Source organism: Carassius auratus, chromosome 29 (genome assembly GCF_003368295.1).
Source record: "Carassius auratus strain Wakin chromosome 29, ASM336829v1, whole genome shotgun sequence".
Classification (NCBI taxonomy): Eukaryota; Metazoa; Chordata; class Actinopteri; order Cypriniformes; family Cyprinidae; genus Carassius; species Carassius auratus.
Window position 1 is genome coordinate 10182019 of NC_039271.1, and position 15294 is coordinate 10197312.

Sequence of the window (15294 nt, forward strand, 5' to 3'; positions counted from 1 at the left end):
TTACATGGATCAGTTTCTTTTATTGTGCAAAGTTTCCCTCTCCCCTCTTTGGAACATACAAAAGTATATGAACACCAAACCAACAGCTTCATGATAATTAAAAACCATGTGTTTGTAACAATTCATAATATTGAGAAAACTCTACTGCATAAAACTAAAATAATAAGTTAACTAAAAGAAAAAATATATGTTTTAAAAAATGTCTCATCCTCAATACTCTTTCAAACTGCCCATAAAAATACACTGATCAATTTCAAAAGGTTTAAAAAGGCAGCCAATATATGATGTCTGACATTCACAATGTTGCAGTCTGTTCATCTCACTCCTATTCAGATATCCATCTTGTGACTGGCTGGCACTGATGGTCCTATAAAAGTGCTCATTACATAGATTGCCAACACTACAGTTTGTGTACACAGCATCCAAGCCGTCTGCATTTTTCAGCACATCTCTCCTGAGACACCCACTTTTCTTTTTACCTTCGGTAAGAAATGGTCACAAAGTGTTCTATTACAAAGACTGGCGGCAGTGTTGCATCACAGCTCTTGTAGCGAGAGTTTTTCTGAATGTCAGGACCGGCCACTACAGCCTTGCTGTAACCCTTGGTGTCACACAGGGGGCTGGCCGTTGTGTCTCAGTCCAGTATAGGGCCACAGAAGCTGTTGGATGGTCATCCAGGAGTCGCCGGTGCCCACAGGTGCTGCATCTACTGCAGGCTGTAATATCAGGCTCGCCAACAGAGCCAGTAGAACAGCTAGAACTACAAGCATGGCCACCCAAATCCAGATACCCCTGATGCCTCTGGACACTGCAGGCCTGCCCTCTGTCAGACTGGGAGGAGCTTGATCTGTTGGGCTGGGGCTGGGATGGAGAGTGAAAGAAACATTTAAACAGGAAAGTGCAACGGCATACCAGCTTCTCTTATGCTAAATCTGGAAGGAGCAAAGTAAAATGTTCATGTGATTGTAATGAGCACTTTATATATCCTTAGCCCAGAAACATACTCCGTCCAAGCAGGTAAACACAACAGTGTGGTTTCATCATACATATTCAGCATGCAATCAATAACACAATTTCAAAATCAATTTTACATAGCTAGAAGCACTGGCATACACATACTTGTGTAGAGTATATTTCGGGCCCTATTTTTATTAGAATATTATCTGAATAGGTAAGACGGCTGAGGCGACCTGAAGAGAAAACACTGAACATTCAAAGCAATGTGAAAGATGACAGCTGTTGCTGAAAGCACATGTACATGATGACCAAGACAAACAGGAATGTTTCGATGTTTCAAGACAAACAGGAGTTCTGTGATAGACTGATATACATTGGTCAGACAGAGTAGTTGGCCAATACTTGAACATTTTGATTGGCTGATTAACAGATGTAGCCAGTCTGCCAATTTAACTGCCCTTCCATTTTTGATTATATACACACACAACGCACCACCATTCAAAAGCTTTGAGTCTGTAAGATTTTTAACTTTATTTTTTTAATTATGCTCTTCAATGCTACATATATTTGATAAAAACAAAACACTGTAAATACAGTTATTTCTATTTTAAAAAATGTAAAACGTCATTTATTGCTGTGATGGCAAAGCTGAATTTTCAGTTTTGGGTGTTACAAAATCCTCTAGGAACCATTCTAATATGCTGACTTGATGCTCATCCAACATTTATTATTTTCATTTATTTGTGGAACAATTTTTTTGTATTCTATTCATATCTCTGTCCTGCTCTTTATTTATCGGTCTACCAATTTTCCCCCATTTAAGAAAGTACCACAGGGAACATCAGCACAGCACACAACTCTGGGATCAGAGTACATTTCCAAATGCCCACAACTGTCCACCAATGTGGGGGAAAAACAGATTTAAGAACTTTATCTTCTCTCTGAAACCATAGATGGGCTGCTTAGCTCATTTGCTGTAAACCCGAGGCAGGAGACATGCAGTGTGTCAGTAGCACTGGTTTCATTTTTCCGCTGAAGAGAAAGCAAAGCTGATGAACTTTGTGGGTGTCCGTAATTAAAGATTTTCTTAGCTTAGCTGCAGGAGCAAAAAGCAGTGGCATTTTTGACAGAAAACCCTCAATTTGTGGTAGACAGTGCCTGAATGCTGTAGCAGAGAATAATGGAGGCGGGAGGTACGGTACACTAACGTCTTATTTGGCATTATGTAGGAGGTGATTTTGATGCTTAGTTCTGTTAAGCTACTCCTCCTTTTCTCTGGTTCCTCTTTCTTCTCCTCCTCTGAGTGAGAGTCTGTGTCATATCCATACCTGTGCAAATTCACAGTGCACTGAATGTCCACCATCACCATGACATGACCTTTTGATGGCACATGAGGTTTATGGTTTTGACATGAAATCAGAGCGAAAGACGAAAGGTGCACAACAGATCTTCACACGAGACCTTACCTATTCATCAGAGTGGGCACATCTATGTCGGCCCAAGTACAAGTGCTAATGAAGCGCTTTAGTGGTGGCCTCTTGGCTGCCATGTTCCTGTAAAGCGGTCGACACACAACCATGACATCCTTTCTCTCGTGCAAAGACGTGGACATAGTATTATAAACCCAACTGGCATGCGACTCCAATAAAGCATGGCTCTAACAACGCCAAAGTCAAGGATTCCATTTCCAGAGAACCTACTGATAGGTTTATAATTTGAAATTGTTTGAATAAAAGTGTCAGCCTACTGAATAAATCTTGTTCTGATACGTTTTGGGTCACACAAACCCATTTTTTGGTGGACTGATGCTGAAAGGCAGGGCTCCGGTCGTGTTTTATGGACTATGCAATCTCAAAACAGCATCAGAACACTTACCTTGGTGATCGGCGGGAGAGTCTCTCTAACTCAGTTTCTGCCGTGTCTTTGAGCTGTGTATAAGAAACCACTGTTTATACAGATGTTCCACTTCTTTTCTACCAAAAGCATCTCTGTAAGAAGAAACTGGACTCCTCACCATGTCAAAATGGGGCTTTCCTCCACTGATGCGGGGAATAGCTTTACTGATGCGTTTGCTAGTGGTCTAAGGACAGAACACATAAAAATCAGTAAAAATTAACTCTGCAAGCACAATTCACAATCTTGAAGTGGTGTGTTTTGTGCCTTTACTCACTTTGAAAATGTTTACGGTTGACGGCTTCTTGTTTCTGAAATTTTCTCCAGTAACTAGAGGAAACCCATGTGATATAGACAAAAGAGGGACTGATATTACCTTCTTTTTTTTTTTTTACAAGAATGTTTTTAATAAGAATAATATCAACTTACGCCTCTCAGTGTTGGATCCAAAGGACCTCTCATTCGGCGTGAGGTTCTCCCTGAGCTCCAACAGCTCTGCATGCTCCTTGGTATACATCCTCTTCAAGTTCTCCACATGTTGAATCATCACCTCCACTGTTTTACCCACTCTGGTCTCCTACACAGTCAAGGAAATGTAGATGTAAACAAGCAAGCATCTTCGTTAACTTTGGCTTTAGAGGGCTATTTCTGAAGGGCCTGAGTAAACACACAAACCTGATGAATGGCCCCGAGCATCTCTGAACGGCTGGACACTCTGGTCATGGATTGGATAAGGACTTCCAGGTTCTTCTGCAAACGATCGATGATCTCCATGGACTGGTTATCTTCCTCACACCGTGGAATCAGGGCCTATATAACAAAACAGTGTTATGTTCAAGCTACTTGTTCACAGGAATTCAGGTCAGATTTTTCGACAAAATTTTCAGAAAGAATTTTCTCAAATATAAATATAAAAAAACATTGTCCAGAGCAAAGTACTACTTGCATTGACAATACATGATCAAACATTTTTCTGGTTCCATACCAGCAACAAATGCACAAAATGACACAGACCTGCAGCAGACCTTTACAACTGTTCACTTCCTTCTGGACGTTCTCCTCAGCAAGGTCTCGTGAGCGTTCCTCCAGCCGTAGCCTCTTCTCCAGGGTGAACATGTCACATTTGAAGCCTAGAGAGAGTCGGTGGAACTCCGCCTGGCAGTAGAGCACATTGTCAACACTTTAGAAATGTCACTGACAAAATATATTTCAGTTTATTCACTAGTTCAGAATCTAATTCAGGTCTATATAACACATCTTTATACCATTACAACAATTCTTCAGAATTATTTGTAACTTCCCAATTATGAAAATGAAGGTCATTTGAAGATAATCAACCATTATAATTATATGTGTAGAAGTCTGTATATTCATCTGCTGTTAATATATATATATATATATATATATATATATATACACACACATACACACACACACACACATACATGTGTGTATAGTTTTAACATTTTAAAATATAGTTACAAAAAGCATACCGAATGGAAAAAACAAAAAACAAATCAAAATCACCTCACCTCTATCTCTTTGTCACTTGGTGACGGGCTGCAGATGAAATGCACATTTCAGATTAATGAGAACATGAATATGTCAAGTGAATCATGTGAAGTCATCCTTGAATCAGATTAAAATTGATGGATATAAATTCAGTACTCAAAGCATTATAACCTGTTCTTGTCATCTTTGGTGGAATCGCTGGCATTTTCAGAGATGACAGATGTGTCACCTGAGGGAGGTAGAGGAGACTGACTTTGAAGAAACACAAGCAGAACTAGATGAGAAAGAGGCAGACGGAGAGAGAGACTTTTTATCTACCTTCTTTTTCTGTGGCCACTGAAGGCTCACCGTCCTGAGCTTTTTGCTTCTCTATGGCTTCCATACTGCTAATTTCCTGTAAGAGGACCATTTCATTTTAAATGTTCAACCCAGGCACGTTGACTACAGAATATAGTTAACACTGGGCATCAGAGGGCATGTTACATTTATTAATAAGAACACAATTGCGTGTAATTACAATGAATATATTTGGCTAAGCAGGTAGGACCATATTCTTCAGGCTTTTGTTGCATTTTGCTTAGTTCATAGATTTTATTGAGAACTTCTTTTACCTTCTTGAGCTTGTTCCCCAGAGTCAGAGGGTCTTTTTTGGAGCCTTGCACAGCAGGGACTGTTGGAAGACTATTCTCACTGACTGTGGGGTCAAAGGTCATGTCCTTCGCTTTTTCAGGAGGATCCTTCAATGAGTCAGCGGAGGCGGCTGAGTTTGAATCAGATGTGACCTCTGTCCTTTTGCTGTCTGACTTGTCTTTGTCTAATAAGAAAAACAAAGAAAGAAGAGACACTTAAAGAGAAGCTCAGATCCATAACCTAGTGAGCAGCCAAGTAGAGTAATGTTAACATAGATTTAATTCAATAATGATAAACTGTTTTATTCACAAAAAATAGTATTGTATAATAAATTAAAATGGATTCCCCTAATATCAGTGTTTGTATGAATTTTTCGAAGCATTGCACAGTTATCTTTAGCAGCATGCTAACAACAAATTGACTGAACTCTCATGCACTGATACTGGTATGATGCACAAATTGAGCACCAAAGGTGGTGTTATGAATCAGTTATGATTTTCCATGTATGTGGCAGATAGCAATGCAACTTACTAGTGTTATAATACTGTATTATTTATTCACAGATTTAATGAGCTTGTATGTGTATATTTTACATTTGAGTAATTTTATAACGTTTTTGTATATTATGCATTTGTATGTTTTTTTCCATTTATCTTATATTTATCTCTAATTCTCACTATCAATTTAAAAACCATAGCAAAAGCCAATTTTCATTTAAAAACCATTTAAAAAGCAAAACATGGATATAAATATTAACAAATTAAATTAGAACAATGGCGTGCAGGCTTCAAGTATGTCAATTATGAACATATTGCTTTAAGTTTTCTTATGTAAATAAAAGTGATCAGTCAGAAATGAAAACAAATAAATTAACAACAGTTCCTGATTTCTCTTTTTCTTGTCAATAATGTTCACAGATCAATTTTAACATAAAAATAGACATTGGCAACTCTGTGTTTCCATTAATCAACCTCATTTTGAACAACAAGTGTATTCAACTGCTGCAAAAGCAGTCGTCAGAAGCTGTACATTTGACATCCCTATTTCAAAGGTCAACTGGGAACACATCCACAGGTGATTTTCATCCTACCTGGAGAGTTCACCCCAGCTGACATCACCTCTGCCGCCTCTAGCATGGCCTCCTCTTCCTCTGCTACTGGCAGCAAGAGACTCCTAAACAAATTATTAACATTAAATGTACAGCAAATCTTTAAGGTGCACACATTACAACACTAACATATTCAGTCCAGCAGCCCCTGTGTACTAAATATATTCAAATAATCAATTGCACAAACAGGAAAGTATACCCACTTGTCCGATTTTGCAGACACTTTAGAAAGCTGTCCCTCACTCAGTCTCTATAGGTGACAACAGAATGGCATTATGACTCAGTGACACACTTTGAACAACAATGCATACACATTTGTGTAAACTAAACATCACAAATAAACATCACACATGCATGCATTTCCATACCTGTCCCATGACATGGCAGATGAAATATAAGAGCTACACTCTGCTTTACAGAGAGAGAAGTGCTAGATACTTACATAATGTGTGTGAGCTCTACAGCTGGCAGAGAGAGAGAGAGGATGGTAAAGACAGGAAGAGAGAGAGAGGGAGTGACAGAAAGAGAAGGGGGGGGCTGGAGGGGGAGAGTACTTGTACTGGCAGAGTTCATTGAAGTGGGAGTAAAAAAGTGCTATACTTATTCCAAACATACTGGTGAAACACCACACACACAGCCTTAGCAACATATTTTATCATCAAGTTCGAAAAACACAGGGAATTTATATAACAATTAAACAACCAACTTATAACACCAAAAAACAGTTGCAGGTCTGTTCCCATTGAGACCCAGTCACCAGGGAAGAAACAAATGCATGATTAATTGGTTAGTTACACTTTGCAAAGTTAGGATAGCAAAGTAAATAGGCTTATGAAAAGCTTCCCATATTTTCTGTTGGCGTCAAAGGTTAAGGGCCCAATCTGTCCTTTGGTAGAAGCTAGCCAAATTAGACAGATCGCAACATTTATTGCACTTGGTGCCCAATACAAAATATGGGTACTAAAGCAAAACCTGTTTAAGAAACCAGTTATTAAGTTTTTGAAACAAATCTCTTTTAACGCTCACCAAAGCTACATTTATTTGATCAAAAATAAAGCACAAACAGCAATATCACGAAATATCAAAATTAGATTTTTTTTTTTTCTTTCTATTTGAACATTTTCAAATGTATTTATTCATGTGATGGCAAAGCTGACTTTTCAGCAGCCATTACTCCAGTCTTCAGAGTTACATAATCCTAGAAATCATTTTAATATGCTGATTTGGTGTTCAAAACACATTTATTATGATTATTATCAATAATGAAAACATTGTGCATCTCAATATTTTATATAAATATCTTTGATGAATAAGTTTAAATGAACAACATTCATTTTGAAACAGAAATCATAAATATAATTATATATACATTTACTGCCACTTTTACTCAACTGAATGCATCCTTGCTTAATAAAATTAATTATTATTATTTATTTTTAAATATAAGCAGCTTACTGACCCCAAACTTTTGAATAGCAGAGTAAACTAGCTTTTATGCATTCAGGCTAGACCCAAATATGAAGCATTTCTTTTAAACCAATACATGCTGAATTATCCCCTACTTACATTGATTTCTAGTAATATGCTGCATGCTGTATTAATAGATGTTTAACACTACCCACTCCCGATGAACTGAAGTACAGAGAAGCCCTCAAATGAAGTGCGGTTTATTTTGGTTGCACTCCAAGTTCACCTGAATATCTCCCATCTTATCATTATAAATTAACAACATTCTTGACAGAGTCAGCAATGGGGCAATTTGCTCACTACACATGTCAGAATAATGCTTAACTTTTCAGATTACAATAAAATAGTTGATATCTGATTCTGGACAAACAAATGGGCAAATTCAACTTACGAAACCAGGTTGTCAGATGCTTGTATTAATTTGAAAAGTAGCTCACACAAAGCAATTCTAAACAACACCGAAAGCCCTGGCACATCACATCCTCTCACGAGCAGCCATTCTTGCTTACCGCCATCCAGAACTCTCTCAATTGGCCAACTGCAGGCTCCCCTTTATGGCACAACGGAAAAGGAAGCTACTCTCTAACTACACTGGACCACCAAACAGGAAGTTTTTTTTGCAAAGGAACATGACGAGAGAAAGGCAAAACTAGAAAGTAACAGAAACACAAAAGGGGAAGAGGAAGAGATGGCAAGCGCAACAAGCTTCCCCTTGGTTTCCCCAGCTTCCTCAAACTGACCTGCGAGTCACTCATGTCGGCTGTGGCGGCTGCACGCTCTCCCTCAGAACCTCCGTTTGTGGCAGTGGGCTGCTGGGTCCTGACCCGGGAGGAAAGAGAAAGTTTGTCACTATATCGTCGGTTTGTTTTTCCGATCTTTCAGGATGCAGCTGCTCTCTGTAAGTGCAATGATGGTTTGTGTGCTCAAGGAGAGCATGGATGGGGCGCCTGTCCGAGCCTGGCCACACAGGTGCATGGTAACATGCAAAGCGAGGCTCCGTCTGTAATAATAACTCCTTAATATGTCTACACAAAACAGCCCAGCACCGGAAGAGATGACACACATTTGACTAGCAAATGTGATGTTTGGGTGTGTGGTAGGCATTTCGAATGAAAGCAGACCATAATTTCTTTTTGGTGAATCATTAATTAGCACTTTATATCAGTGAACAAGAGAAAATCCACAAGCAAATGCTGATAGTTGGAAATTGTACCCTGCTGTATTAGAATCACCAACTTCAGGTTGGACCAATGAGGGAGACACCATCTCAGAGGTCACAAGGGAGGAAGGTTCAGTAGAAGAAATAAGGCCTTTGACTGAGGTCACTTGTTCATGGGGCGTCTCAGAGCTCACAAATATATCATCTGGAGAGTGAGTGGGTAAGTGTTTGGGTAAGACACACAAAAAGAGATTAAATCAATTCACATTGAATTAAAAATAGTCATAACAGGAACATTAACACTTTAATTTTGTGTTATTAAAATAATGTAACATTCAAATGACAAATGGAATGTATTTTGGTCTAGTACTGTATGTTATTAAGCAGAGAAGTACTGTGAGAGGAAGAGCTTTTACCAGCACACTGACTGTGGGTGTGAGGCAGAGGAGCAGCCTGCTCGTGGGCGTCCTCAGGCCCAGTGCACTCTGGGAGTCTGTCTTCCTCCTGCAGTGACCAGGAAAAGATTCAGAAGGCCTGCATAGAAGACATCTCCCAAAAGATGACATATTGGCTACTTTTGAATGATGACTGGGTGCAAATTCACACTTCAGACATTTGCAATGCAAATTGGGGCAAGTTCATTAAGGTGCCATGTGCAATACCCTCTCAAAGTGTGCTTTTGTGTGTTCGCTAGTTCTGATCCAATTTCCAGCTAGCATTCAGGAAGTGGCATTCTCTAGTAAAATTATCAACCCAGAGGCAGCGAATCCACCGACCATGCCAAACATTAAACTTTCATGGCAAAAAACAAAAAAAACAATGTGGTTTGACATGCCTAACACATGACAAGGTCACAAAAAAAATGTGTCAGCCACTCTGAAAGCTTGTATTTAAAAGGTATGAAATGCATTTAACTTAACTACATAAATTATTATAAAACCGTTGCTTTTGTGTCACTGCATCATTGGGGTGGCTCTTATTGGGGGTAAATCGTTTTTATTGGAAACATCTCACCCCCTCATTTGTATGTAATGCATGCAAAATGCCATCCAGATAATTTGTCATTTAGGGTATGCGTATCTTTTTTTTATTTTTATCAACAGGTACTTCAAGTTCTGATTTTTATTATTAGTTGTGTTCACTGATAAACTTTTAACTGTTTTTATATCAGATGACTCTCTAACCATTAGACCACAACTGCCCCTTTGTTTCTCCACTAGAAGTAGGGCAGTTGTGGCCTAATGGTTAGAGAGTCAGAATTGTAACCAGAGAATGACGACGACAGGCCCTTGAGCAAGATACCGAACCCCCAGTTGCTCCCCGGGCGCTGGAGCACACGGCGGCCCACTGTTCTGGGTGTGTGTCCACTATTCACTGCTCTGTGTGTGCACTTGGTATGGGTTAGTGGTCGACCGATATTGGGTTTTTTGACAGCCGATATCTTGGAAAGTAGGGGGGCGATAGTCGATATAATTATACAGATTTTTTATATTTAAGAAATTTGAAATCATTTGAAAATGGATTAAAAAATAAAAATGTGTAAAATAAACATACTTATACTTTAGATGACAAAGGATTTTTTCACAAATAAATAAATATTTATTAAAAATATAATTAAAAAGGAAGTAAACACTGTAACCAACAGGGCAATCAGTATTCTGGGAAGTTTGTGTTCATTGGGAATCATATTTCCCAATATATATCATATTTCCACAATACTCATGAATGCTCATTTCACACACAGCACACAGTGAAAATGACATGAATATGACAGAGGGCAAATGCATAAAGCACAGCATAATTTGAAATTCACACGGACTGACCGTCACACAGAGGACACGCGATCATGCTGGATAAAAATGCATACTTCACAAGATCTCACAGCTGGATCTCGCAACTAAATTTGTTTAAATGATATAAATGCGTATTTGCTTAATGCTGACTGCAAACAAGAAAATAGTATAATGTTTGTCTTTCTATTACTAATAATGTTAAATCAATCATTATAATACTTTTTGTATATATTTTAATTCCTTTGTTTAACCGTTCTATCTGATTATTAGACAGACTTCTATCCATGTTAGACGGAATTGTCAACAGCGACATTAAATAAGAGAGAGAGTGTGAGCACTGTGTGCGCTCAAGCGCTGCCTTTCTCAGCGTCGACAAAGTTCTTACATTTGCAAGAACTTTGCAGGCCATGTCGGATTTGTCAATTTGTCAAAGTTCTCATCAGCAGCAACTTTTTTTTTTTTTGGAACGATTTTATTTTTGGTGTTTTATGCCTTTATTATGATAGGACAGTAAGTGGACAGGAAACGAAGTGGGAAAAAGAGAGGGGGACTGGATCGGCAAAAGTCTGTGAGCCGGGACTTGAACTCGGGGTGGCTGAATCGCAACGGCGCTTTATGTCGGTCTAACAACACTGTTCTGTGTTCCCGTTTTTATCCTAATTCTCAGTTTACTAATGGTTTTTGTAACCTCAAAACCCCACCAAAATTTGGTTTTTGATTCGGTTTCTCATGAAGAGGAGTTGACCGAGCGGGTGAGAGTAAAAGATTTCAAAAGTCCAAAAATAAGATATGCATCATAAGACGGACCACAAAAATGATAACATTTACACAACTATTAATTGATTTGTTTGATGATAGTTTGTAGAAAGGTTTCATGGAAATGAAGTTGAGAGAAACAAATATACCTTCAGAGATGTGAAAGGCCTCTGCATTCCTCTCTCACCCACAAAGAGAGTTTCTGAAAAAGGGTAAAGTAATGAAATGGCATTCATAATAACACATTTTATCTACATTTGACATATTTCCTAGCAAAGCAGTATATTAAATGAGCACAAGAAAGGGATTCATCCATAAGGTTTAACTAATATTAAATATCTTCAGAAATTAAATTAAAAAAAAACATTCAAATTTAAATCAATTGTTTCCATATGAAATTTAGGCATCACAATGTTAAAATGTACAGTACAAACAACTGCTATTCATTTCGAGATTTTAAATTAAATATCAGCCAATAACCAATATGGTAACTGCGCGTCCCATAAACAATATGTTAATTGTAAATCTAAAACAAAAGCCTTAATATCTTGGCCTAGGGATTGGTAACAAAACATCTCAGAAGCAGAAATAATTGTTACATTTTCAGGAAAGATTACAAAGTACATAAACATTTTTCAACACAATAGCAACTGGATTAGAAGTATTTATAATACAAAACATTGCTATTTAAAAAACGTTTTAGAGGTATGAAAATCAGCCTATTTTTTTTACATAACTTTACATTTAAAATTCTGTAATGCTTTAATGTCATGTTTAGTTTTTATGGTCACATAATGGGGATTATAAAGTGACAAGCTTCTGTTATTCACCACTCATGTGGTCAAGGATGGGTGACAGACGATAAAGGTTTAACTTTACATACTGACCAAAAATGGCAGGACAATGGTAGAAGGAAAGCCAAAAAAGGTCTGGAGCTAGAGTGACCCTGCTTTTCCAGCTTGTGTTTAAGCTTCAGGGATGGCTTCCTGCCCTGTGCCACTAAAGAGCAATTATAAGGGATTATATGGCCGAGGAATCTGACACAGACCGGTTGTCCACTAGGTGTGACCATGTACACCAGACAACTTCATCTCAAATCACACACCCCCTTTAGACCCGAATCAACATTCATTCACATCCAAAAAGGTTCATCATTAAAGAAGAAAAACACACCATTTGAGTATAAAACCTTCTCCATTTTGCAATTTCTGATACGAACTTTTAAACCTCTTCAGAATCTTGTTTGCCATCTAAACTAAATCCCACTACAGAAAAATACGCCTTACTAATCAATTCATTTTCTACCTTGTGATGCTCCATCAGGGGTGTCATCTGGTAGAGGCGTCTGAGAGACAGTGGAGTCTCTCTGTAGCTCATCTGTCTCTACTCCAGAATCCTGTCTTGGTTCACCTTCTACCTCAGCCCTTTCCGTGATCTTCTCCTTGTACTCCACAGTCTCTGAGTGTTCGACCTCCTCCTCTTCCTCCTGTTTCAGGGCCTGTAGTTCCTCCTCATCACAGCAGAGCTCCTGAAGCATCTCCTGGTCAGGCCTGAGCTCTTGTAAAGGTGGAGACAACACATATTCCTCATCCCATTCAAGCGAGGGGCCATCCAGCTCTTCCACAACCTGAAAGTACACATTCACACCAGTCACATGTCAACAAACACAACACTATATTAAAAGTATATGGGCTTCCCCAGCTGACTCTTGGCAAGCTTTTAGAGATTTTGGAAGACTAAGCATAGCAATATATATAAATAAATTGAAATGGAAAATAATAAAAGTGAATCAAACTAAGACATGAGCCAAGTTCTGAACATAAGAACATTGTGGGGTAATCGGTCAACAGCGTCATCTCTTGAGATGAGTTGAGGTAGTAGTCAAGTTTCAAACTGGCTCACAAACCACACTTGCCTCCTACACACACAGCTCTCAGAATCTTGTAATGAGACCATAAAAGTATCCATCTGTGATCTGCAGAAGCACGCAAAAATCTTTATTTCTGTTTTGCCCAGGGCTGAATCTAAATCGATCGTGAGTTTTAAAGCCCACATATGCTGAAGCGTGTGCAAGCAGTAAAACACGTGTTCAGTGAGGTTCAATACCTGCTGTAGGTGATCCGGTGTTTGGCTGCTGGCCTCTCTGTTGTCCAGCGGAGCCTTTAGTCGGTCAAGTTCCTCTTGCAACTGCTGCTTCTGATACTCCTGCTCTTGTACCCTAAAAATTCACGCAAAACCCACTGAATTCACAAAACTCCAAAAAGACAATCTCGCTTTGACTAAATCTTTTGTGAAAGCTCACTATAATACAACTCCTGAAAAAAGTGAATGAAAATCTCTTTGATGAATCCTGAACCCATTACATGCAAGACAACGTCCCTGTAATTTTTTATAAAAATTTGAAATACATAAAGAATAGAGTCATGAATTCTTCAATCAAAACCTATTAGTGAGGAACCTAAAGATTCTCTTGTTACCCAGAAAACACATTCTAACAAACATAGTCCCTCATACATCCTCAGCAGATGTCTGAACTGTTCACAAATGCTACAAAAGCAGGATATACTATACCCAATCCGCAGGCCCAAGCAATGTCCCATTGCTCCTTAACCCCAATCTTAGAGCACCACTGGACAGAGCAACTCCTTAACTTCCCTGACTTCTCTCAACAGCCTTTGCCTTTTATCCAAAGTACACGGAGTACCATAGCCTTGAAAACCGTGTAATGTCAGATTAGCAACACCTCTTCAGTGAACCAAAAACAGCATGAGTAGGTCAAACGGAACAGCCCCTTGACAAAAGCTTCGAAAGACATTCACACAGACATGGACTAAATTGGTAAGGCCTTGCCCCATAATCCTTCCACTCCTTTGAAAAGGGTGATGTTTCAAAATGAATATACTGTCCACTTATCTATTCATTAAAATGATTGAAGTTTGCAATCTCAAGGCTTCCATGGTATCAGTTAACTGCATGGCCATGTTTGTGTACTACCGATATCTACTACTAAGATCAGACTCTAAATTAAGCTACTATGTCTAAATGCAACCTATGGAATACCACAAGTATCTGAATAAACGAATATCACAGAAATAATCGTGAAAACACAAGGTTTCATCCCAGTAGCACAAGACCCAGCTGGCCAGAAGAATCTTATCTCCATTGAGAGGCATACAAAAATCTGATGAAATAAAAAAAATTGTTTTGCAAGCAACACACAAAATTGGAAATATTCCATTATAATAAAGTAGCTTAAAGATCTCTGCTACCAACTCAGTCCACTCACTTGACAGACAGGTGCAGGATCTCAGTACGAGAACATCGCATACTGCTTGCCATCTTCAGAAGCTCCCTCTCCAGAGAGTCTGTGTACTGGTCCAACTGCTCCAGACTGCGAGTCCAGTCACTCCTCCTCTGTTCGAGCTGCACCTCAAGGGCCTGCAGGAGTTCACAAAATCAACAATGAGGTTCGCTCAATCATTAATACCAGCTAAATCTTACTGAAAGAGGTAATAAGATCAAAAAGTTTAATCAAAGATCATCTTAAGAAGAGTCACAGAGTTCCTCTGACCCGACACACTGCCCCTGTGCTTCACTGGCCTGTAAAGTCAACCATCGGAGAAGACCACACATACTGTACTACTGTGGTCCACTGAACACACACAATAAAGTGACCATGTCCAGCCAGGCAGTTATGCAATGTGGTAGAGAAGTTCAGATAAGGGGAGAGGTGTTCTTGTATAATTTTTAAATGCCCATCTGTATCTCCATTTACTGCTATCACGATTACTTTAATTACATTTGTGCCAAGATTTGCATAACTGTTTTGTGGATACTTAGTTGAAGAAATCATCATACCTGTATCTTGAGTTCAGTGCTGACCTCCTGAGTTTCAGTGTGCTCCGTAAGGCCTCTGAATGCAGGGAGATAGGTCATGCTTTCTTCCTTAAACTCCCTTTTCTGCAACAATTCATGATTGACACACTGTGAACACTTCAAAACACCAGCATCATACTAAA

The 15294-nt window shown here is 38.8% G+C and overlaps 1 protein-coding gene across 1 annotated transcript in view; it reads right to left on the minus strand.

The window, feature by feature from the left end:
• Positions 1-15294, minus strand: part of LOC113048035 (lymphoid-restricted membrane protein-like) — a 27015-nt gene continuing 11721 nt past the window's right edge. The window contains exons 16-38 of the mRNA XM_026209538.1: positions 15134-15235; positions 14562-14713; positions 13382-13493; positions 12581-12902; positions 11425-11477; positions 9143-9230; positions 8781-8931; positions 8308-8386; positions 6304-6350; positions 6083-6165; positions 4974-5176; positions 4681-4756; positions 4534-4591; positions 4383-4410; positions 3865-4005; positions 3526-3660; positions 3280-3427; positions 3128-3180; positions 2972-3037; positions 2833-2885; positions 2424-2510; positions 2166-2285; positions 1-861 (exon numbers count right to left, since the gene is read on the minus strand). Of these exons, the coding sequence (XP_026065323.1) occupies positions 609-861; positions 2166-2285; positions 2424-2510; positions 2833-2885; positions 2972-3037; positions 3128-3180; positions 3280-3427; positions 3526-3660; positions 3865-4005; positions 4383-4410; positions 4534-4591; positions 4681-4756; positions 4974-5176; positions 6083-6165; positions 6304-6350; positions 8308-8386; positions 8781-8931; positions 9143-9230; positions 11425-11477; positions 12581-12902; positions 13382-13493; positions 14562-14713; positions 15134-15235 (2610 nt within the window). The 3' untranslated portion in view covers positions 1-608. The remainder of the gene's footprint in view (positions 862-2165; positions 2286-2423; positions 2511-2832; positions 2886-2971; positions 3038-3127; positions 3181-3279; positions 3428-3525; positions 3661-3864; positions 4006-4382; positions 4411-4533; positions 4592-4680; positions 4757-4973; positions 5177-6082; positions 6166-6303; positions 6351-8307; positions 8387-8780; positions 8932-9142; positions 9231-11424; positions 11478-12580; positions 12903-13381; positions 13494-14561; positions 14714-15133; positions 15236-15294) is intronic.